The following is a 26,150-nucleotide window of genomic DNA, read 5'->3' as shown; positions in this document are numbered from 1 at the left end:
TTTCTGTTATTTTGTTCCACAAAACTACATGGGCACCACCAGGGGGGGGGGCAGGGTGGCCATGGCCCCCCTGGAATTTAGACCAGAGTTGGAAGAGAAATAGAGGTATAACAACTAATCAAAGAAAAAGAATTCATTATTTTTGTTTTGTCTTTAAGAACTGCTATGAAACTTGTTTAGAATCATTTCTGAATTCAATTCAATTCCTAGATTAACTCAATATAGGTCATTATTTATCATAGGCAGCGCGATAGCGCTGCCTAAGTAAAAAACGATGTGGGCACAATGTATTATTTATTTTTCTTTTTTCTTGTTCTCCATACCGGGGCACTTTGTATCGAAGGAGTTGTCGTAGAAACTTCGAAAAGGGCTCATTCGATTGAAAATTGGAGTGGCTAGGCCCTTTTTAATAGTCGTAAGTGAGCGCAACTAGCACCCCCCCCCACACGCCCATCATTCCCCCAAACACATTCAATCAAAATTTTGAGATAGCCATTTTGTTAAGCGTAGTTGAAAGGGCTAGTACCCTTTCTAATTGTCGAAAGTGATTGAAGGGCAACTAGTCCCCCCACGCCCATCATTCCCCCAAACACATCCAATCAAAATTTTGAGATACCCATTTTGTTCAGCGTAGTTGATTTCCTGTTAGAAATAATTTTTTGGAGGAGGACACTCCCCCACAGCCTTCAGGGCAAGGGTTGTAAGTTATTCCCTGAAGACATATAAGGTTTTTATAGAAGGCATTGTCATGGAAGCAGCAAAACAGGCTCCTTCAAATGAAAATTCAAAAGGCTAATGTTCTTTTTAAAAGTTAAAAGTTATATGAGGGAAACAAACCCCCCTCTCACGCCCATATTGCTACCTAAAACGTCCCGTAGACAGGTGAAGATAGCATTCTATTCAACATAGTTTTAAGTTCTGGAAATTATGTCTTTGAGGATGACAACCCCATCACAGCCCTCAGGACAAGGGTGGTAATTCATGCCCTGGGGGCATATAAAGTTTTTATTGAACGCGTTGTCGTAGAAAATTCGAAAAGGGCTCACTTGATTACAACTAACACCCCTTCCACGCCCACCATTTCCCCAAACACATCCAATCTAAATTTTGAGATAGGCATTTTGTTCTACGCAGTTAAAGTTCAGGAAATTATACCTTTGAGCAGGACACTACCCCCACAGTCTTCAGGGCAAGGGTTATAAGTTATGCCCTGGGAGCATATAAGTTTTTACTGAAATCTTTGTCGTAGAAACTTGAAAAAGTGCTCATTCGATTGGAAATTCAAAGGTCTAGTGACCTTTTTAATAGTCGAAAGTGATTTGAGGGCAACTGGTCCCCCTCTCTCGCCCACCTTTTCCCCAAAATACATCCAATCAAAATTTTTAGATAGCCATTTTTTTCAGTGTTGTGCATTTCCAGATAGAAATTATATTTTGGAGGAGGACACTTTCCCACAGCCCTCAGGCCAAGGGTTGTAAGTTATGCCCTGGGGGCATACAAGGTTTTTATAGAACGAGTCGTCGTAGAAACTTCAAAAACTGCTCATTCGAATGGAAATTGAAATGGCTAGTGCCCTTTTTAATAGTCGAAAGTGATTGGAAGGCAACTAACACCCCTTCCACGCCCAAACATATCCAATCAAAACTTTTAGATGTCCATTTTGTTCCAGGCAGTTTAAAGTTCATGAAATTACCCAAAACGAACAGAAATTACAATAAATAACCAAGTCAAACTCAAAACGAGCAGAAATTAACATAAGTTGGGCGCAAAACCCCTATGCCTTCCCAAGGCCTGAACAAAAGTTGTAATTTACTGAAAAAATACAAATGAATGTGCATTGTCAGTTTAATATACATATACTGATATTTAGTAATCAAAATGTTAATATTATTTGATTTATTAAAGATATAAAAGTAAAAACATTTATATTTTTTCAGTAAAGTGCAAATTTTGTTCTGGCCTTGGGAAGGCATAGGGGTTTTGCGCCCAACTTATCTTAATTTCTGCTTGTTTTGAGTTTGACTCGGTTATTTATTGTAATTTCTGTTCGTTTTGGGTTTCATTTAATTATCGATGCTGATTTGTGGTAGTTTCACGCTTAATAGATTATTTGATTTTATTTTTGCTCATTTTTTGTTTAATGGAGTTCTTTACTTTTCTTTGAAAAACTTATTTTGTGGAAAAAGTTTTTTTAATTAATCTATCTAAAGGAGACCGAAACCGGAACCCGATATAGGGTGTAGAGTAAATAGTCTCAAGAGCATTCTTATGCCCTAGCAATAGTGCGACAAGCTTGATAAAGCTTACCGCATTTTGGAATTAATAAACAAAAGGAATTTTATATATATACAGCGTCGTGCCCTACCAGGAGTCAGTTTCGTCTTGGTTTTTGCTCATATTTTGTCAAGCTAAAAACTTAAATACATTTTTTTATTCTTTTCCTTAATTTTTAAATAAAATCCTAGTTAAGGGGTAAGAGTCTAATTTTGCTTAAGTCTATAATGATCATCCTGTGTCTATTTCATTAGTTGTATCCTATAAGATCTTATCCTATTAGGAATTTTGCTTGCTTTTCTTTGATAATAATGAAACTTAACTTTTAGCTTAAACCCGAACGGGAATTTAGTCGAGTTACCAGAATTTGTGAATTAAAAATATTGATCTTTTAATTAATCAATAAATAATTAATAATTAATCAAAAAATAATTCTAAATAAATTACAAATAAATGGCTTAAATTGAATAGTAAAATTAATAGTAATTAGTAAAAATATTAGTAAAATAGTAACCATTCTTTTTTTTATAGTAAAACTCTTGGTTTTTCTATACCGGTACAGAATCACATTTTTGTAACACTCACTGTTTGAAATATGATCAATCTAAAGGTCTCATGATCAGTCTGGTGGTTGGCGTTCACCCCCTCCCCCTCCCACCGGCGATTACCCCCTCGGAAAATACCCCCTGCGGAAAATACGCCCCGTGTAAAATAGCCCCCCCCCATGGAAAATGACCCTCCGCCCAAAAATACCCCCCCCCCGTGGAAAAAAAGGCTTTCCAAATTTGAGAATTTTATTTGAGTTTTATTTTTTTAATTTCATTTCCGTTGGGGGAAGGAATTTTGGTACTTGTGTAAATGTGTATTATGCGCAACTCACTCAAGTTTTTTTTCCCCAAAAAATTTATTTCTCCTCCAATCTCCACTATTCTGGTATCTGCCCCCCCCCCTCTGGAAATTTTCTGAGATAACCAATGAATGTATGAATGTCAAAAGACTTAATACTGAGCTTCCCCGTTGCAGAGAAAGTAATGATAGATGGTGGTGTATTCGTTCCTGAAAAGTCCCGTAGTGTAGCTCATACACTAGGTAAGATAAATTAAAAATAAACAACAAGTTTTTTAAACTGAAAATAGGAAGAATTTTCTAATGGGAACGGTCCGGCGTAAATTTTAGAAAATCTGCCTGTTTAAAAAAAAGAGGAAACACAACCAAAAAGCCAAGTGATCTTGATGAAAATCATACCGTCAGATTCAGAATACCAGGTAACCATACTTTAGAGGTTTCAAGCTCCTATCTAAAAATAGGGGGAAATGTTGTATTTTTGGCCAGAAGAAAAGATCACGAATGCGTGTTTATTTGTTTTTATTTCTCCAAGAGTGATCACATCGAACAAATTGTTCTACAATACCGGGAGAGGCTCACTCGAACAGGAATTAAAACTTTTAGAGCCCTTCTCAGTTAAGAAATAGATTGTACCGTGGAAAGTGATTTTTCTGTTATTTTGTTCCGCAATACTACATGGGCACCAACAGGGGAGGCGGGCAGGGTGGTCATGGCCCCCCTGGAGTTTAGACCAGAATAGGAAGAAAATAGAAGTATAACAACTAATCAAAGAAAAAGAATTCATTATTTTTGTTTTGTCTTTAAGAACTGCTATGAAACTTGTTTAGAATCATTTCTGAATTCAATTCAATTCCTAGATTAACTCAATATAGGTCATTATTTATCATAGGCAGCGCGATAGCGCTGCCTAAGTAAAAAACGATGTGGGCACAATGTATTATTTATTTTTCTTTTTTCTTGTTCTCCATACCCACGCACTTTGTATCGAAGGAGTTGTCGTAGAAACTTCGAAAAGGGCTCATTCGATTGGAAATTGGAGTGGCTAGGCCCTTTTTAATAGTCGAAAGTGAGCGCAACTAGCACCCCCCCCCCACGCCCATCATTCCCCCAAACCCATCCAATCCAAATTTTGAGATAGCCATTTTGTTCAGCGTAGTTGATTTCTAGATGGAAAATATGTTTTTGAGGTGGACACTCCCCCACAACCCTCGGGGCAAGATTTTTAAGTTATGCCCTGGGGGCATATAAGGTTTTTATAGAAGGCATTGTCGTAGAAACTTCAAAAAAGGTACATCCAATTGGAAATTCAAAGGGCTAGTGCCCTTTTTAATAGTCGAATGTTTGGAGGGCAACTAGCCCCCCCCCAGGCCCCTCATTCCCCCAAACACATCCAATCAAAAGTTTGAGATAGTCGTTTTGTTCAGCGTAGTTGATTTCCAGATATAAAATATGTTTTTGAGGAGAACACTCCCCCATAACACTAGGGGCAAGGGTTTTAAGTTATGCCCTGGGGGCATATAAGGTTTTTATCGAAGGCGTTGTCGTAGAAACTTCAAAAAAAGGCTCATTCAATTGGAAATTCAAAGGGCTAGTACCCTTTCTAATAGTCGAAAGCGATTGGAGGGCAACTATCTCCCCCACGCCCATCATTCCCCCAAACACATCCAATAAAAATTTTGAGATAGCCATTTTGTTCAGCGTAGTTGATTTTCCTGTTGGAAATAATTTTTTGGAGGAGGACACTCCCCCACAGCCTTCAGGGCAAGGGTTGTAAGTTATTTTCTGGGTATATAAGGTATTTATAGAAGGTGTTGTCGTAGAAACTTCAAAAAAGGCTCATTCGATTGGAAATTTAAAAGGCAATTACCCTTTTTAATAGTCGAAAGTAATTTGACTGCAACTAACCCCCCTCTCACGCCCACCTTTTCCCCTAACACATCCAATCAAAATTTTGAGATAGCCATTTTATTCAACATAGTTTTAAGTTCTGTAAATTAGGTCTGTGAGGATGACAACCGCCTCAGAGCCCTCAGGACAAGGGTTGTAAGTTATGCCCTGGGGGCATATAAAGTTTTTATAGAACGCGTTGTCGTAGAAAATTCGAAAAGGGCTCATTCGATTATAAATTGAAATGGCTAGTACCCTTTTTAATAGTCGAAAGTAATTCGAAGGCAACTAACACCCCTTCCACGCCCACCATTTCCCCAAACACATCCAATCAAAATTTTGCGATTGCCATTTTTTTCTACGCAGTTAAAGTTCAGGAAATTATACCTTTGAGCAGGACACTACCCCCACAGTCTTCAGGGCAAGGGTTATAAGTTATGCCCTGGGAGCATATAAGTTTTTACTGAAATCTTTGTCGTAGAAACTTGAAAAAGTGCTCATTAAATTGGAAATCAAAGGTCTAGTGCCCTTTTTAATAGTCAAAAGTGATTTGAGGGCAACTAACCCCCCTCTCTCGCCCACCTTTTCCCAAAAACACATCCAATCAAAATTTTTAGACAGCCATTTTGTTCAGTGTTGTGGATTGCCAGATAGAAATTATATTTTTGAGGAGGACACTTTCCCACAGCCATCAGGCCAAGGGTTGTAAGTTATGCCCTGGGGGCATACAAGGTTTTTTATAGAACACGTCGTCGTAGAAACTTCAAAAACGGCTCATTCAATTGGAAATTCAAATGGCTAGTGCCCTTTTTAATAGTCGAAAGTGATTGGAAGGCAACTAACACCCCTTCCACGCCCAAACAAATCCAATCAAAATTTTTAGATATCCATTTTGTTCCAGGCAGTTTAAAGTTCATGAAATTACCCAAAACGAACAGAAATACAATAAATAACCGAGTCATACTCAAAACGAGCAGAAATTAACGAAAGTTGGGCGCAAAACCCCTATGTCTTCACAAAGCCAGAACAAAATTTGCACTTTACTGAAAAAATACAAATGAATGTGCATTGTCAGTTTAATATACATATACTGATATTTAGTAATCAAAATGTTAATATTATTTGATTTATTAAAGATATAAAAGTAAAAACATTTATATTTTTTCAGTAAAGTGTAAATTTCGTTCTGACCCTGGGAGGCATAGGGGTTTTGCACCCAACATGTGTTAATTTCTGCTTGTTTTAAGTTTGACTATGTTAATTCTTGTCATTTCTCTTTGTTTTGAGGTTCATTTAATAATCGATGCTGATTTGTGGTAGTTTCACGCTTGATAGATTATTTTACTTCAGTCTTGTTCATTTTTTGTTTAATGAAGTTCTTTATTTTTCTTTGAAAAACTTATTTTCTGGAAAAAGTTTTTTTAATTAATCTATCTAAAGGAGACCGAAACCGGAACCGATTTAAGGTGTAGAGTAAATACTCTCAAGGGCATTCTTATGCCCTAGCTTGACAAAGCTTGATAAAGCTTACCGCATTTTGGAATTAATAAAAAAAAGGAATTTTTATATATATACAGCGTCGTGCCCTACCAGGAGTCAGTTTCGTCTTGGTTTTTGCTCATATTTTGTCAAGCTAAAAACTTAAGTACATTTTTTTTTATTATTTTCCTTAATTTTTAAATAAAATCCTAGTTAAGGGGTAAGATTTTAATTTTGCTTAAGTCTATAATGATCATCCTGTGTCTATTCCATTGGTTGTATCCTATTAGGTCTTATCCTATTAGGAATTTTGCTGGCTTTTCTTTCATAATAATGAAACTTAACTTTTAGCTAAAACCTGAACGGGAATTTAGTCAAGATACCAGAGTTTGTGAATTAAAAATATTGATCTTTTAATAAATCAACAAATAATTAATCAAAAAATAATTCTAAATAAATTACAAATAAATGGCTTAAATTGAATAGTAAAATTAATAGTAATTAGTAAAAATATTAGTAAAATAGTAACCATTCTTTTTTTTATAGTAAAACTCTTGGTTTTTCTATACCGCTACATAAACACATTTTTGTAACACTCACTGTTTGAAATATGATCAATCTAAAGGTATCATGATCAGTCTGGTGGTTGGCGTTCACCCCCCTCCCCCCGGCGATTACCCCCTCGGAAAATACCCCCTGCGGAAAATACGCCCCGTGGAAAATAGCCCCCCCATGGAAAATGACCCTCCGCCCGAAAATCCCCCCCCCCCCCGTGGAAAAAAGGCTTTCCAAAGTTGAAAATTTTATTTGAGTTTAATTATTACTTAATTTCTGTAGGGGGAAGGAATTTTGGTACTTGTGTAAATGTGTATTATGCGCAACTCACTCAAGTTTTTTATCACAAAATTTTTTTCTCCTCCAATCTCCGCTATTCTGGTATCTGCCCCCCCCCCCTATGGAAATTTTCTGAGATAACCAATCAATGTATGAATGTCAAAAGACTTAATACTGAGCTTCCCCGTTGCAGAGAAAGTAATGCTAGATGATGGTGTATTCATTCCTGAAAAGTCGCGTAGTGTAGCTCATACACTAGGTAAGATAAATTAAAAATAAACAACAAGTTTTTGAAACTGAAAATAGGAAGAATTTTCTAATGGGAACGGTCCGGCGTAAATTTTCTCTGAGGAATTTTCAACGAGGAATGAATTGTACGGAGAGAATTTTCCTTGGGTCGAATTTTCCATGGGGAAATTTTCTTGGGGGAGGTGAATTTTCCTATGGAAATTTTCCACGGAGGGGGGGATTTCTTGACATGATTTGGAAAACGATCGATATTAAACCAAAAAAAAAAAACAGTTGTTTTCTGAATTGAACGTAAAGAGCAATATTAAAACTTAAAACGAATAGAAAGTATTCCGTATATGAGGGGGACTGTCCCTTTCTCAATCCCCGATCTTTTAGCTAAAGTTTAGCTTTTTGTCCCTGTCCTTTAAGAACGACTGTTGAAATACATGTACCATTGAACTGGAATAAAAACTTGTTAAAGGACTAAAATACTTTTACAAAAAGAGTGAGGGTCGAGGATGGGGTAGCCCCCCTAACATATGGAATGATTTCAGTTCATTTTAAGTTTTGATGTTGCTCGTTTCTTTGAGTTGTACGAATTTCTTTTAATTAAAAAAACTCGCCTGCTTACCCAGATACTTGGATCAGAGATGCGTCCTTGAAATCTTGAACACATTCAAATCTAGTTGGTGTATATCTGGAAGCCTTCCAGAAGGGGGAGAAGTTTTTTTTTTTTTATTTATTTATTATTTCCAACCCACTACGGTAACAAATTCAAGACCCAGCAATAAATTAGGTATCCAGTTTATTTGGTGTTCATGAAATTCTGGGAAAAGGGTACCATTAAACACCTTTCAAATGAAAAATAAAATAACAATGAAAAAGTCATTCGAAAGCTTTTAAAGATACGATTTGAAAATTAGAAGTTATGGTTTCAAAGTGTCAGCGTACAAGAGATACTACATATTATATTTCAGAAGGGGTACAAATCAATTTAGAAAAGCGGTTCAACTAAGAAAAGTGACTGAGTGGCAGTAGTATGTCCAAGGGGGTGAGACTCCCCAGGGCTACACGTCTGACCAGGTGATTTCGGGTAGTATGACGTTTAATTAGTTTATTATAAGGAGCCTGATTTTTTTTTTTTTTACAATAAAAGGGGAATAATAACAGGGTTCTCCAAGATTCCGGGATATTGTTTCCCCAGTACTTTATTTCTCACTAGACCAGAGATAATCAAACAATTCATTCATTATGGTATTCTTAAGGGGAACCTAGTAGAAAACGACCCCTATCCATATTCATCAAAAATTTAAAACTCGTTTCAAGAAAAACTGTCAAGTGAGGAAGAATTGCCATTTGAATCTGATCCAAAAATAGTAACTAATATTTCGGTTAATCTTTATGGTAAAAGTTCTTTGCAAAAATGAATATAAAAAAAAAATCCCGAAAAATTTCTTGAAACCGCCAAAAAATGGTGTCGGATCAAAATGGAACTGCACCAATCGAATCGGAAAACTCTATTTTAGAGAATCACAGTTCCTCATCTTGACCTACAAGAAAAATAACTTTTTCACATTACAAGCAGTGATGTCTTACCATTTTTTCCTCTTCTTTATTACAAAGGACAGGAATAAATATTGAAAAACAAAATTAGGAAAACAATGAGACCACAAGCTTTTATCAAACAGTTCGCGGTAACGAACTGTAAATAAGGAGCGACACGGACTAATAGTAACCGAAACTCTAAAAAACAGAGTTTGTCATTTGTCCAGCAATGGATAGATCAAAAGAGTTGACTTTAAATGTTTTTTACTTTTTTTCCAAATATTTAAAACTAATAAACTTTACTGTTACCCATCCAAAGGTACGAGGCTGAAAACTTTGCTCGATTTTCAAAAAAAGGGGGAAATGCACCCAAAAACTGTCTGATTCAGCGTATCAGAGAACCCCAATGTAGAAGTTTCAAGCTCCTATCTTTAAAATGCGGAATTTTGTATTTTTCATCAGAATGATCACGGATGAGTGGTTATTTGTGTTTTTTTTATCGTTTTGTTTTTCCCATGAGTGATCACATCGAGCCAACTGTCCTACAGTCCTAAAAGATCGGAAGAGGGCTCATTCGAGTGAAAATTGAAAGTTCTAGTGCCCTTTTTAAGCGACCAGAACGATTGGAGGGCGGCTAGCCCTACTCTCACGCCCCTTTCCCCCAAAAAAACCTGATGAAAATTTGAAAATATCCATTCGGTTGAGCATAGTTGACATGTGCAATGAAATATACCTGTGGGTATATGTTATCCCCTTCACTTCCCCCGGAGAAAGCACTGTAAGTTGTGCAATTGTCCATTGTTTATATATGGTATTTGTAACTGGAAAATATGCAGAAACTTTTCGGGGGAGAATTTTGTTGCAGGGTGGGGATTTTCCACTGGGAGAATTTTCCATGTAGAAGAAAGTATTCAAGAAGAATTTTCGTGGAAAAATTTCACATGAGCGGGGGGGGGGGAGGGATTTCCTAGCAAGATCTGAAAATACGTTGAGAACTTATATAAAAAACAAGCTTTTCACTGAAAGTAAGGAGCTACATAAAAACTTAAAACGAAAAAAATACTCTGTATATGAGAAGGGGGCTGCCTTTTCCTCAACCCTCGCTCTTAGGCTAAAGTCTCACTTTTTGCTACAATTCTCGAAAAGACATAAAGACTGCTCAAACACAAGGGCCGCTGAATTTGAATAAAAAGTGTCTTTTAAAGAACTTTAAGACTTTAGTGTAAAGAGCGAGGGTTGAGGAAGGCGTAGGGCCCTCATATACGAGAAAATCTCTGTTCGTTTTAAATTTTGATGCTGCTCCTTACTTTCAGTTTAAAAACTAGCTTCTGAAACAGTTCGTAGTAACGAACTATAAGTACGGAGCGACCCGGCTCAATAGTAACCGAAACTCTAAAAAAGGAATTTTGATACCAATAGATACATCAAAAGAATCAGATTTTTATGCTGATTTCAAATATATAAATTTCATCAAGTTACCCAGTTTTACCCATTAAAAGTGACGTGACTGACAATATTTGGCTTATTTTCGAAAAAAGGAGGAAACACGCCCTAAAAGTCATAGAACCTTAATGAAAATCACATCATCAGATTTAGCGTAGCAGAGAAACCCTAATGCAGAGGTTTGAAGCTCCTATCTGCAAAAATGTGGAATTTTGTGTTTTTTGCCAGAAGAAAGATCCCGGATGCGTGTTTATTTGTTTTTTTCCCCAGGGGTGATTGTATCGACCCAGTGGTCCTAGAATTTCTCAGGAGGGCTCATTTGAACGAAAATTAAAAGTTCTAGTGCCATTTTTAAGTGACCAAAAAAAAAAAATGGAAGGCAACTAGGCCCCCTCCCACGCTCATTTTTTCCCAAAGTCACCTGATCAAAATTTTGAGATAGCCATTTTGTTCAGCATGATCGAAAATATAATCACTATGTCTTTGAGGGGGATTTAATCCCCCTCAGTCCCCGGGGGAAGGGCTGCAAGTTATGAACTTTGCCCAATGTTTACATATAGTATTTGTTATTGGGAAGTGTACAGACGTTTTCAAAGGGTTTTTTTTCTGGTAGTGGGTGGGGGGGGGGGGGTCAGAGGCTATATGGGAGGATAATTCTATGGAGGGAGTTTTCATGGGGAAAGGGACATTGCTATGAAGGGGGCACCAAATTTCCCAGCATTATTTAAAAAAACGACCACAAATTAAATAAAAAAAAAAAAAAGTTTTACAACTGAAAGTAAGGAGCAACATCAAAATTTAAAACGAGCAGAAATCCTTACGTATACGATTGGGTTCGCCCCCTTGTCAATATCTCGCTCTTTACGCTTAAGTTTTTTTAGTCATTCCATAAGAGCTATTTATTCTAAGTAACAGCCTTTGTGATTAAGGGGTCATTCTTAAAGAATTGCAACAAAGTTCTAACTTTAGCGCAAAGAGCTTGGTATTGACTAGGGGGCGAACCCCCTAATATACGCAATAAAAACATACGAATATAGAAGTTCGTTACGTCAGTCATGGGCGCCCATAAGGGGAGCAAGAGGCTGCAGCCCCCCCCCCGGGCGGAATGACGGTGTCATATGTTTGTATTAATTAAAAAGAACTTTTTCCACAGAATAAGTTTTCAAAGAAAAGTAGAGCTCTATTAAGTCAAAAATGGGCAGAAATAAAGTCAAATAATCTTCTAAGCGTATAACTACCCCAAATCACTATCAAAAATTAAATGAAACTCAAAACGAACAGAAATTATAGTGAATAACCGAGTCAAACTCAAAACGAGCAAAAATTGACATTACTAGGGCTGAACACTCCCATGCCTTCTCAAGACCAAAACATAACTCACGCTTTACTAAAAAAAAAACAAAAAAAAAACAAATGACTGTGGATTGTCAGTTTGTCAGTGCCGATTACACCAGGTAAGCTCCCCCCCCCCCCTACAATTCAGCCTATGGGTGCCCATGACGTCAGTTAATTCGTAAGTTATGTTTATTTACTACTAATAAAAACGTTCGTAAATAAAATTAAACAACTTTCGAGAAAGCCATTTAACCAAAAAAAGTAAAATTAATATGCAAATTCCGTTTTAATTATTCATGTAAGGTGAGCAAAAATCAAACCCTGTATTAATTCAAAAACGTTCAGAAATTAAATAAAAAATGAGTTTTTTTAACTAAAAGTAAGGAGCGACGCTAAAACTTAAAACGAACAGAAACTATTCCGTGTATGAAAGGGCCTGTCCCCTCCTCAACGCCGTGCTCTTTAAGCTGTAGTTTGACTCTTTCTCACAACTCTATTTTTTAAAACAATAAAAAACTTTAGCGTAAAGAGCGAGGCGTTGAGGAGGGCACAGGCCCTTTAATATACGGAATAATTTCTGCTCGTCTTAAGTTTTGATGTCGCTCCTTACTTTCAGTTAAAAAAAACTTGCTTTGTTTATTTAATTTTATTGATGAACAAGAATAGCTTTTTGAGAATAAAAGGAAAAGAAAGACACCAGTAGCTTTTATTTAAATTAGACATCTAAGTTACGTTGCTACGTAATAATAACTAAAAATCAAATTCACTGAACAAAAGTATTAAAAGTTACTTATTTGTTTTAAACGTGTATTTTTTTTTCTTAGTCGAACATTCAAGCTATCGAGTTTTTGAATTACTGAGGATTTTTAGGTTCGTAAGTCCAGCTTCGTTTGAGTTAAAAATGCTAGTACTGAGATATCCCAAGAGATATGGAGTCGAAACATCTACAGATTGTGATGTAACCCAAGGCTCCAAATTAGCTAATATAATAAAAAATAAATTATTTAGGTCGTACAAACTCTTTCAAATTAAAAAGCTGAAAAAAAAAAAATCGAATAATTCATATCAGCAACAGAAGATTAAAATTAATCAGAATTTAATCAGAAAGTAAAAGTCTTGGATGGTTTCATAAAATTCTGAGGTCCAGCACTCAAAAACTTGAAGAGTAAGATCTCTTATGATTCTAGAAGTGAGAGCATAATATGGATTAAGTGCTAAAAAAAAAAAAACTGTTAGGGAACAGGGGTATAAGTATAGTAGACAAAGTATCTGATGTTCGGTAGCTGAATAAAAGGGTCAAATTTTTCATTACTGTATATTTATATTTTTAAATATGTATATTTTATTGTTTATATTGAGTTTTATAATTTTATATATATGTTATATAATTGTTTTATAATTATGGATTCTGGAGTTAAGAATATGTGTTTTATAATTATATATTTTACATAATCATATAATTGTATGTATAAATTGGGTAGCCTATATATAGCTATATATATTTTATACTTTTGCTCGGGGGTAAATAAAGGATTTCTTAGGGGGAGGGGCGCAAAATAGGTTGATCCAATAAAAAAAATTTAGGGGGGGGGGCAAATAGGTTGATCCTATAAACTTGCGTTAGGAGCAAGTTTAATTAACGCAAATTTGAGTTAATTAAGTAAATTACACTACTTAGGACTAAGATAGGGGGTGCCCCTCCCCCCTGGATCTGCCACTGCTTTTGCATCCAAGTTCAAAACTCACCTGATTCAAGGTTTTCCACAGCTTAAGTAGAGGGCCTAGCTGCTCCGAAATTTGGTGTTTTGTCTTCTTTGACGTCACTGAGTTTCTGATCAGTATGTCAACATCTAAAGGTGAAGAAGTAAGATCCTTCAGTAAATCCTGAATCTCTCTGTCTGACTGCAAATTATTTATGATTCGAAACCCCTCCTAAAAATACATATAAGAAATTTTTATTTTACATTGAGTGGTTTTAATGGGGGTGGGGAGAGGGAAGGTGAGTCAAGCCCCTTTTTGGATGTTTCGAATCCTTGAACTACATGGCATTACCTCGATATTTTTCGGTTAATTTACGGACAAAAATTTTACATTGTTTACTTTTCAAGGTATTTAAATGGTTGATGAAACAATATCCTTTTAAATATCCTTTTTAGAGCATCCCTTTCAAATATCGTTTTCAAAGGATATATATTATATATATATATATATATATATATATATATATATATATATATATATATATATATATATATATATATATATATATATATATATATATATATATATATATATATATATATATATATATATATATATATATATATATATATATATATATATATATATATATATATATATATATATATATATATATATATATATATATATATATATATATATATATATATGCCTCCAGGAATGACAGGTGCCCCACAGCCCTTGCGGCAAGGGCTGTAAGCTATGCAAGTTATCTGTTGTCTATATATAGGTTTTGTTGTTGGAAAAGCGGGACATTTTTTATCCTGGGTCACCAAAAGTGCTCAGGATATTAAGTTGAAACTTCAGGGAATGTTGAAGGAGATCTTGAACAAAATCAAAACATATTATATGCATGCAGTTCGTCAAAAGAGCGTATCAGCAATATCTCAGGAAAGACTTAGGCTGAAACAGACAGGGCATGTTGAGGGGGATGTTCAACTAACCAAAAGACACTGTGTACATACTACTACTGGTGATGCTACTACGACTAAGTCTACTGCTGCAACGACTACTACTGCTATTACTAATACTAGTTCGGCTACTGCCAAGACTACTACGACTACTGTTACTACGACTACTACTTTGAAGGTTCATCTTCGAAGGTTGGGGTACGTCAAGGCTCTGTCTTAGGTCCTCTGCTTTTTCTGATTTATATAAATGATCTTTACGACGCTTTGGCAATTCCGTGTCTCAACAAACATTTTGCTGATGATACGGCAATTTCATTTTCTAAGAGGAATGACGAGGAGTTGGTTGCAAAACTGGATACTGCATTTTCTGATGTTCTTGATTGGCGTTCATCAAATTTTTCAGCTTTGAATTTACCAAAAAAACTAGTTTCATAATTTACGGTAGAAAGTCATATTTTTGCCCTCGCATTACCCCAGTTACTTCTTCAAAATATATATTATTAATATTTCGGGTGGAAAACAATAAAGTACCTTGGACTTGTGATTGATAAAAGCTATTCTTTTAAAACACACATTCAAAAAATACGCTTAAGGATTTCAAGGTGTATTGGTTTAATGAAAAGGCTCTCCTGTAAAGACTTTGGGATTTTCATATTTCTGATTAGAGAAATGGTTGATTTTCGTAGATATCAAAAACAAATTTGCATGTAATTAGAATTGAGTCGTTTTATTTTATCGTTTAATTCTTATTTTTTATAAATTCGGATTTAAACAGAGTCCTTTAAATTAAACCATGTTTAAAGAGACTGGACTGATAGCCTTGCAACTCGCCTTAAAAATCTGTTCATGTTGGTATAGGATTTATTTTTGTCTGATGGTTCAGTAGCGTGGAAAGATTCAAATGAAACCTGACAAGATGATGTGAAGAAACCAAAAGTAAAAGACAAGGTTATGTGCATGGAGTGTGGGTCAAACTTTGACTATGAGCGGAAAAGAAGGCAAGAAAATTTCTAAACACAATGGAAAAGTAATAGGAATTCAAAGATAGGTAGCCCAGGGAGACCCTTTCAAACAAAGTATATACAGGACAATGAAAAAAAAACTCGACTACCATACGAAGTTGAGACAGATACAACGCTTGAGAAGGACAAGAAAGATTTGGCTGTGTACCCAGAATTTTTTTTTTCCCAGGACAGGAGTGCTTTTGAAGACACAGGGACAGCCCATTCTATTGGGGAGATAAGTGTTTGCCTGGGACGAAAGTATTGAGCAACGTTAAAAATCATAACGAACAGAAATTATTCAAAATGTGTGCCTCCGGCTCTTTACTGTGATTTTTGATGTAACACCATCGATCGACACAAATGATGAGAAGGAGTCAAATATAGGGCAAGACGTTTCACATCAAAGATCCAACAAGGTATTTTAACATGTAGCACCAAGCTTCAAGACATTATATCATTAATTGCTGGTTCTCATGACATTGTTAAGACTGTCCGGGAAAATTATATGTTGAATGCAAGAGACATCTTTGTGAAAATACAATGGTTTGCGCTATGAAATGAGTTAACAATCGATTGCACTGAAGAAGTTCTTAGTACTTCAACAATTAGTGGAGTTGCTGTGGAAAGTCACAGTTACGATTTTGAAAGTATAGTTCACAAGGGTCCAGGAATAAGGAAACCAATCTCTAACAAAAACCAAAGGAAGTATCTTATTTCAAGTGGCCCTAATCAACCAAAGCTGAGTATATTCCCAGTTGATCCTTCAACTTAAAAAAATTAAACAGTGGTGTTTTCATCCGGGACGGCATGAGGGTTACCAGTTCTTAGAATACAATATCCAGAAAGATACTGCCTTTGGCTTTGTGTGTTTTCTTTTCTCTAGTGGTTCCAGGAGTGACCAATCCGAAAAAGCTTGGGTAGAAGACGGTCTGCTGCAATATTACAAAATGAAGAGCAAAGTAAAGCCGAAGAAAGGAAAATTGGATAGTCATTTTTTCTCTGAGTCACACAAAGCAGCTTTGTCCTATTTTGGTGACTTCGTCAATAACAGCAGTCATGTGGATTTCCTACTTGATAAAAGCACTCGGACAAAGGTTTTGTAGCCAGCAAAAGATGAAGAGACAAACAGAAGAATTGTGAATTTTTTGGGACGTTACAAGGACCCTAGTAAGACAGGCATTGGCTTTAGGAGAACTGAAACACAAAACGGTAACTTTGTTCAAATTGTTCAACTTCTAGCGAGATATGTGGCAGCTCTTAATAACAGATATAGACCATACACCTCTAACCATTTACGGAGCATTCCTCAGACAAATTAAGCAAGAAAAAACGGGTTTTAATTTTAATAAAGCAGTGAAACAATAAATAAAAACAAATGAACACTTTAATTAAAAAATATTCTGAATATTTCGGCCCCACGTCCGGGATCCTTTATCAACGGGAAAAAAAACACAACGAAAAAACGAATTTTGTTTTTCTTAAATCACACACATAGAATTACAACAACTAAACACACGAAGAAGAAAAAAAATATAAATAGATAAGTAAGAAACAAACTCACATATTGGCGTTTTAAAACAAGAAACAAAAGCGAATGTCTATTTTGAAACCATGTGTCACTCTCCTCTTACAATCAATGTATAAATGGGAATCCATCAAAAGTGAAGACTATATTTACTTGAATAAACAAAAAAGGTCACCTAACCCCAGGTCCATAGCCCCTAATTAAATCTCACAGGTTAATCAACCAATTCATGAATTATAAATTGAATAGATTTTTTGGGCTGCTAGTTTAGCTGCCGTTCGTTGACTTTTCCCAGCTTTTACCTCATTCTGACCTTTGTCCGCAAGGTTATCATTTGTTTCAGGACAATTATTAAAATCAGTACTGGTTGAATATTTTACCTGCTTTTTAATTAAACTATTAAAAACTGAATATATCCTAAAATCCCCTTCATCTCTATTGATACTAATACCCCCATAGATAATCTTTTTTATTTCTATAATTTCTCTGAAACTTTGTAAAAGTCCTACAGACGTATCTACAATTTTTGTCTGATCAAATAAAATACTGTGACGGAAAATTATATGCGTGTTGTGCAACAGCTGACTCAAACGTTTCCGTTTTTTTATTATGTTTTAGCAAGCAATCTATGGCATTTTTGTGTTGTTGTAACCTATTTTCTAAGTTCTGTTGTGTTCTTCCCACATAAAATTTACCACAAGAGTATGGAATTTTGTATACTCCCTTTTGTATGTTTCTTCGTACTTTGTCTTTTCCATTATTTAACAAAGAACTTATAGTATGTCGTGATTTAAGTGCTGTTTTTATATTATGTTTTTTTTAATTCTCTTCTTAATATCTGTGACAACATTGGGATATAAGGCAAAGTTATGTAATTTGTTTCTTGAGTTGACCCATCTTCTTCTAATATTACAGGTTCCATTAACTTTTTTTTCCTTTTTTCAATTATTCGAGAAATCATATTTTCCGGAGATCCTTACCTACCAGAATATCCTTAATGAAATTTTAGTTCATTACTCATGTATTCTGGTGATGCTAATTTTAATACCCTATCAACTAAAGAAATAACTACACCCCTTTTTACTTGGATCAGATGATTTGATGCGAAAGACAAATAACGGTTGTTGTTAGTCGGTTTACGGTAAATTGAAAACGCTAGTTCATTATTATTTCTATAAATCCAAATATCCAGAAACGGTAACTTATTCTCTGTTTCTTTTTCAATTGTAAAAACTAATTCTCCTCCCAAATTATTTAAATGTTCCAAAAAACCTTCAATCTGTGATTCCCCATAATTCTAAATAACTAAAACATCATCCATATGTCTGCCACAAAAGTTTGCTTTAAAAAAGTATGTTTCTATTGCTAAGGTTTCTATATACTCTACATAAATATTTGCTAACAACAGACTTAAGGGCCCTCCCATTGCTAATCCCCTGATTTGGGGATTAGCAATTTTCTTGCTTAATTTTTCTTAAATGGAAAAGCAGTGTGGTTTAAGAAATTGTTTATTCCTCAGAACGAGTTCATTGACTTTCTTTCAGCAGAGGTCAGGAAGAAGATCCTCGGCGAAGCCTTGGATTCAGAATTTTATTCTGTGATGGCGGATACGATAATCGAGACCCAATGCTTTACATTCTGATAAGCTTGCGGTTGTAATCCACAATATCAGCTTGGATGGGACACTTAGAAAGAGGTTAAAGGAAGTTAGGGAGGCTAATGACAAAACCAGGCAGGGTAAGGCAAATGTATAATAGGAACATTGTCAAAAAGAGGAATTCTTCTAGATAAATTATTTTTCTAGTTTTATCACTATGCAAGTGCGAGATCTGGTCAATTTAATGGAGCCCAGCTGAAAATATCAGAACTTCTTGATCGCCGTTTGTCTTATATTCCCTGCCAGTCCCACAGACTAAATAGTGTTATAGAACATAGTTGCCATTCATCTATTTGGATAGTTTAGCTTTTAAACATCCCTAAAAAATATACGTGTTCTTCTCTTCATCTACAAAGCATTTTGCCAACCCTAAAGGGAAACTCTCTTCGATTGAAAACAGGTTTAATCTCTGAAACTTATCAAAGACTTACTGAGCCGCAAGGGCATAAGCCATACAAGCAGTAGTTACTTAGTTTGAAGCAATAGTTTTAGCTATTTACGAAACAAAACAGATAAAGAACAGATAATGAACATCGATGTGAAGTCGAAAGCACAAGCTAGTGGCTTTCTGAAAAGGATTCTATACTTCAAATTTGCCGCTTGCCTCATCTTTATGAAAAAAATCTTGTGCAAGGTCAGGACTTGAGCAAGGTCAGGAGAGCAAGAGAAAACTTGAAGGAGACGAGATCAACATCGTTGACGCAACTGAGATGCATGAAGCTATGAATAAATTATTTGAAAGAATATCGGAGGATGAACTGAACGATTTTATTGACAGTGCAAAAGTGTTTGCCAAAATAAGAGAAGTCGATCCAGTGGCTGACTTTGTCAAACATGATTATCGATGACTTGGACCATCTCATTTTGACAGCCGAGCTCAGAGTCAAGCCGAGATCTCAAAGTATCAGTTCTATAGGCATCCTGCTTGAAAGGTTGACTACAATGATGAGAGATAATCTCAGGACTTACCTTATCAATTTTTAGCCATCTTGCTCCTTACTTCAGCCTTCTTAAAAAAAAAAGTTTCAGTTGCAGATATTCAGCTAAAAACAACGTTCTTTTCCAAACCAAAAGAAAGAACTCCAGATTCTACTTCTTTTTAAGTAGAGCATGACGTTCTGTGCAAGACTCTTCTTGCTTCAGAGAAGTCCTAGGGGAAGGAAATTGCCGGCAGCATCAACTTTTGCAAATTGGCTGCAACAGCACCTATAACAGTTGCTGCTGTTGAAAGAACATTTAGCAACTTCAAGTTTCTTAAGACTTTGCTGAGAATTGCCATTGTTGATTCTTGGATAGATTTCTTCATCTTGTTGGCAAATGAGAAAGACCTCACTGATGCCATTGACTTAAACAAGATTGTCCAGAGGTGGTCAACTTTGAAGAAGAGGCGAACTCAAATATAGCTAATCTTAGTTACGTATTTAAACATGAGGTATTCCGTTTTAGCTTCTTATTTGTCTCCGTAGATAATTCTAAATGAAAGGATTAATGTGCAATAAATTTTCACGAGTCGTATACTGTGATCTAGGAGTTGTTCAAACGAGTGGATCTCACCCCCCCCCCTGGCCTGGGTGCTTTGAGCCACCTCTGAACGCATAGCTCAAGATAAAACTGGTTTCATTAATTTTAAATGACGTTTTGGTCTTCAAAAGGTATAGGGAGCGATAGCCCGACTTCTATTTGTGGTAGTTTAATTCGATGTTTTGGTAGTTTCGGTAGTTTAATTCGGTAATTTCGGTAGTTTAATACTCTTGTTTAATTCGATGTGGTAGGCAATTTGTTTTGATTCGAATTTTATGCTAGTTGATTTCGATTTATAAAAATGTCAATTTCATCTATTTATTTTCAAAAATAATCCTTGACAAAATAGATAGCAGTGTGGTCGCCTAACACTTACATATTTAAATTATGCCACACTTCTCAAATCTGTAATTTTTTACCAATGTGATGTAACTACTTCATAACCTACTATCTGGACGTGGAACTTTAGTACTAAAATACATTACTATACATTAAAGTTACCGTAATATGTCTCCTACACCAATTACCATAAAAGTATAGTTTTTTTTTCTATCTTCACCTAATTTAGATAAAACTTTAAGATAGCTGGATAGTTTCGGTAGTTTACTTCGGTAATTTCGGTAGTTTAATACTCTTGTTTAATTCGATGTGGTAGGCAATTTGTTTTGATTCGAATTTTATGCTAGTTGATTTCGATTTATAAAAATGTCAATTTCATCTATTTATTTTCAAATATAATCCTGGACAAAATAGATAGCAGTGTGGTCGCCTAACACTTACATATTTAAATCATGCCACACTTCTCAAATCTGTAATTTTTTGCCAATGTGATGTAACTACTTCATAACCTACTATCTGGACGTGGAACTTTAGTACTAAAATACATTACCATACATTAAAGTTACCGTAATATGTCTCCTACACCAATTACCATAAAAGTATAGTTTTTTTTTCTATCTTGACCTAATTTAGATAAAACTTTAAGATAGCTGGAAAATAAATACCCTTAAGATTTTCAAGTTCATTCAATGCGTTGCAAAAAAATACAGCATTATTGCTTTATTCAGCGCCAAAATAATACAGAAAGTTTTAATATAAACCTTACTCGCTTTGTCAGCGTGAAAATCAAAAGAGATCAGTGTAATGTCAGGGTTGCATTCAATGCGTTGCAAAAAAAACAGCATTATTGCTTTATTCAGCGGAAAAATAATGCAGAAAGTTTTAATATAAACTTTACTCGCTTTGTCAGCGTGAAAATCAAAAGAGTTCAGTGTAATGTCAGGGTAAATATCAAAAGAACCGTCACTACTAAAAAAAATCTCGTTGGGTTGAAAGGAAAAATATTTCTCTGATTTTTTCTGTGTTTTTTTTTTAATTTAAATCAATATAATTTTGTGCTATTTCCAAAACAAATATCACACGTCATTTGAATAAAAATAAAATATCGGCATAGGTGTCACCTGCCAAAACCTTTTAGGGGTAGCTAGGGGGGGGGGGGTGGTCCACTACTTCCAGAAACTTGAGTTCAAGTCTTACTCACCGGGTTGTAGCAGGATCAAAATAAAAAAATAAACTGATGGGTCAGTAGCCAAAAATTTTGGAAGGGGGGATCTTAAGGGTAATAGATTCCATTAATAGTATATTCATTCTAACAAACTATTTTTGATGTTTTGTGTAAATTGTTGCTACCAATACTGAGCACAATGGTGGATTTGAAGAATTTACGGACCAAGATAGAGCTGGTATAATCACAGAAAAATCACAAATCACAATAATCAAATCACAATCAAATCCCAATCAAATCACAAATCACAATAATCAAATCACAAATCAAAAATAATCATAGAAAAATCACAAATCACAATAATCAAATCACAATAATCAAATCACAAATCAAAAATAATCACAGAAAAATCAATATTATTGGTTTTACTGGTTTTACCTTGGGCTAAAGTTCTAAGGACTTGATTTTATTGTCGAACGGTCAAACACATTTGGGGTATTATCAACAAAACATGAAATTTTGTGCTTTTCTAGAGGAGGATAGTCATGCATGTGAGCAAATATAATTAGTGGTCCCTCTGGACCCCCCTCCCACAAAAACACTCACGATGATACGTCTAAGTACGCCTATATTCCTATAGTTGTTTCCTTAAAAAACAGCTGTCTATTTTTCGCTTCTATAAAGTGACATATGCATGATAAAATCGAACTAAACTATGCATCACTTACATTTTTTCGTTAAAATTTCTATGACAACCTAAAATAATGGGCTTACTTTTCTATGCGGCAGGCGGGAGACCCCCCAACCCCAGTTTGCCCCTTTAAGCTGAAATTTAGTTTCTTCAAAATTCTTGTAAAAATTAAGATAAGCCTGCAGAATTCAAGCATCCAAAGAAACGGGTCAGTTTTCGTAAATATATGTTTGCCTTTGTGGTACTATGTGGCTCTTTTTTCACTGTCAGGTTCACTTGATTTGGGAAAATTGGCTCCAAATTACCTCCTACGCCAGAATTTTGACAAAATTACGCCACTGCCTAAAATTTGATGCCTTACGAGAAATAAAAGTTTTCTATAAAATTTTAAGATTAGATACGTAACAACAAGAATTTTTTACTTTATTTTTTATTTTATTTTTATTTACTTTTTATTTTCTTATTTTTATAAATTTAGATTGTTCTTATTATTTCAGATTTCGTACTTTGTTATACTTTCTCTTTTGTATCGAATACGGGTTGGCGGAACTCTTTAACGGCAAATCTGAATTTTCTAACTAAAATTTTCTCTTGTTTTTCTTCTCTTTATTAATTTTATTTTTTAAGATATAAAATAATATCGTCAATTTGGAAGTTGGAGCATTTTCCCCCAAGATTTTTTGTCCCCCTAAATTATTGAAAAATACCGTTTTCCGGTAAAAGTTCCAGTAATGTTTTTTTTTAGTACTTTCATTGAAAAAATAAAAAAAAAACTACCCCCATCCCTTATTTTTGAAAAATATTTTCCTTTGCCCTAATTTCTGTGATTTGACACGAATAATATAGAAATGTTCCAACCTTCAAATCCAGTGCAGCCGGGCTGAAAATATCACCAATTAAAGGTACAAAAGACATAGCTCCGTCTCTCAGAGTCTCTTGCCTGAAGAAATTATGAATCATTTGACACAACGATCTGAAGTCAAATTCGTCAGATATTCGTGCTCCATATATACTGTCAACTGCAAGACCACGGATATATTTCCAGCGCTCAGATCCAATACCTAAAAAAACAATATTTCACAAGATTTATTAAAATTTAAATAATAACAATATTTCGTGGCACATATTGTCTTTTACACTTTAAAATGTTAAAATATCAAGGAACAAATAAACATTCAAATGGAAATATTTCAGTTTATTAGACAGTGAAAACAGATACAAAAGTCTGGATATTTCGACCACATATACATGTGGTCACGAATATAAAGTTATATACTTGATTGGTCTAATTTCCTCGTATATACGACGTTTTTTGACATAATACCTTAAATTAGGATATACTACCTTCCTATGACCAACAAATAAATGTTCAAAGGGGATAAGCCCATTTATTAGACAGTGAAAACAGATACAAAAGTCTGCATATTTGGACCGCATATACAGCGATTGTCAAATACTTTAATGCTTTAGTATTTCTGCTGAAGACGATCGCTGTAAATGGGATCGAAAAATTCAGACTTTTTTATCTGTTTTCACTCTCTAATAAATGAACTTATTTCCATTCGAATGTTAATTTGTTCGGCATAGAAAAGCAGTGTGGTCTGGGAAAAATTGTCTAATTTTAGATATTACGTAGACAATACAAAAGACAGCGCAAATGAAATCTTATCGATTCGATGGAGCGAAAACTCCCACAGCCATCTATATCTTAAAATTAAGAAAATTTGGTAGCTCAATTTTTATTCAAAAATACCTCAATATGCTGCTATACAGTTTATCATATTAGCGGGCACCAACTTTGAAAAAGAAACATTGGTAAAAAAATCAAGAAAAACAAGCTTAATACATATGGGACAAAAAAGCTTAAGAAGTTGTAGCTTTCCTATAAATGTTTAGTGGTCTTTGGAAGTAAAAAAAAGATAATATTTTAATTTTTACCGACGAAAAATGTAGTCAAATTTCACTAACCAGAGAAACTGCCTACGGAATGTTTGGGTAGTACCCGTCTGACTGATCCTATCTCTAACAGTAAGCTCTACAAAAAATAGGGTTCAATCCCACTTTCTAAGTCTATAACGAGAGAAAGATTGAGGTTGCTAGGGTACGTTCTGTTGATGAAGGATAACAGATTGCCAAAGACCGCCCTTGTCAGCCAACCATCTAGGGTCAAACGAAAAGCAGGTCGTCCCCGAATGGGAAGGGGGAGGATATCGTGAAGAAAGATTTAATGGAAATGGGAAGTTCTTGGAAGGGTGTCAAGAGGTAGGCTTTAAATAGATTGGGATGGAGGAGTGCGCTTAGCTGCGTTGGCATTACGCGGCTTGATGCTGCAGTAAGTTTTAAGTAGTAGTAGTAGTGGTAGTAGTAGTATTAGTATTAGTAGTAGTAGTAGCAGTATTAGTAGCAGTAGTAGTAGTAGTAGAGTTCATATTTGTTATCCATTGGCTATAATTCAGGCAAAGCGGTCCCATTAGCCTTACGGCTGAAAATTCTTTATCGGGCAAACCAAAGTAATCCGGTTGGGTAAAGTTTTCTATTTCGATATCTTTTATGTCACTGTTTGACGAATAAAGAAGTGAAATATTGTTTAGACGTCTTTACATAGACATTTTCCCTTAGTAACTTAGGGATTTAGTCTTAATTTGTAGTTTATAATCTATTTTGACATAGCTTATCGTAATAAGCCTTAAATTTAGTAAACCAAATGTATTAAGGTTATAGAAAATAGCTTATTTGCAATACGATTTGCCCGGGGGAGAGTGGCTCTTTGGACTTACATAGGGGGCCATATTCTCGACTTTCTCAGATCTGATACTTACATACGAAGCACTACTCAATTTTTAATATTCAATGTAAAACCATGTAATAGCATCTTAGGTGCGTTTAACATTTCACGAAGCACTTATAGACTTTTCTTGGTAACTTTTTTTTGGAGGGGGGGGTGAATAGGATTGAATAACGTAGACATTCTCAACTCGGTGAAGAGGCAGAGTCTATAAACAGGCTCATACCAGGGGCGGATTCAGGACTTTTTTAGGGGGGGGCGCAAAATAGGTTGATCCGATAAACTTGTATTAGGAGCAAGTTTAATTAACGCAAACTTGCTTTAATTAGGTAAATTACACTACTTTAGACGACGTTAGGGGGGGGCCCCTCCCCCCCCCCCCGCTGGATCCGCCACTGGCTCATACTCGTTTTGTTGGAAGTTTGTGACAAAGAGTCCTTTAAAATGCAGCTAAGAGTTTTAAAAAAGATGAACTTTATTCCCCTGCACTGTCTCTGGGGCCATTAATTACCTCCCTGGAAATTCTTTGTCTACAGCAGTTCCTGCCATATCTGAGGGAAAATCCTCAGAAGACTGAAAAATTTTGGTTTCAAAATGCACGTTTCGTTTTTTCATCATTTATGTGCCACATTTCGTCACACACTGGTATGTCATGAGATGCTGGTTGAGAATGACACAATTGCCATTGTTTTGAAGTGGTGTTTTTTATTTAGAATGGTCAATAATTCCACTCTGTCACCTGGCAATCTCTGCAATTTTTTTCACTAAGAAATTTTGTTTTTTTCAAATTAATGTTATGAATGTTATAATCATAGAAATTCTTAAAATATTATATCTTTGTATTTTATTTAATGTTTAAATTTATATTTCTGAGTTTGGTTTGACACTAAAAAGGCTATGAAGTTTTTATTTACTAG

The 26,150-nt window shown here is 35.1% G+C and overlaps 1 protein-coding gene across 1 annotated transcript in view; it reads right to left on the bottom strand.

Annotated features, from left to right (window-relative positions):
- LOC148949097 (cytoplasmic dynein 2 heavy chain 1-like) overlaps positions 1-26,150 on the bottom strand; it is a 336,505-nt gene that overhangs the window by 23,790 nt on the left and 286,565 nt on the right. Inside the window, exons 18-19 of the mRNA XM_089092625.1 lie at positions 23,307-23,509; positions 13,621-13,806 (exon numbers count right to left, since the gene is read on the bottom strand). Of these exons, the coding sequence (XP_088948751.1) occupies positions 13,621-13,806; positions 23,307-23,509 (389 nt within the window). The remainder of the gene's footprint in view (positions 1-13,620; positions 13,807-23,306; positions 23,510-26,150) is intronic.

The sequence above is a fragment of the Artemia sp. Qi Xiang Cuo genome, chromosome 8, assembly GCF_049724085.1.
Source record: "Artemia sp. Qi Xiang Cuo chromosome 8, ASM4972408v1, whole genome shotgun sequence".
NCBI classification, from domain to species: Eukaryota; Metazoa; Arthropoda; class Branchiopoda; order Anostraca; family Artemiidae; genus Artemia; species Artemia sp. Qi Xiang Cuo.
The sequence above is the reverse complement of the archived record's forward strand: the minus strand, read 5'-3'. Positions and strand labels throughout refer to the sequence as shown.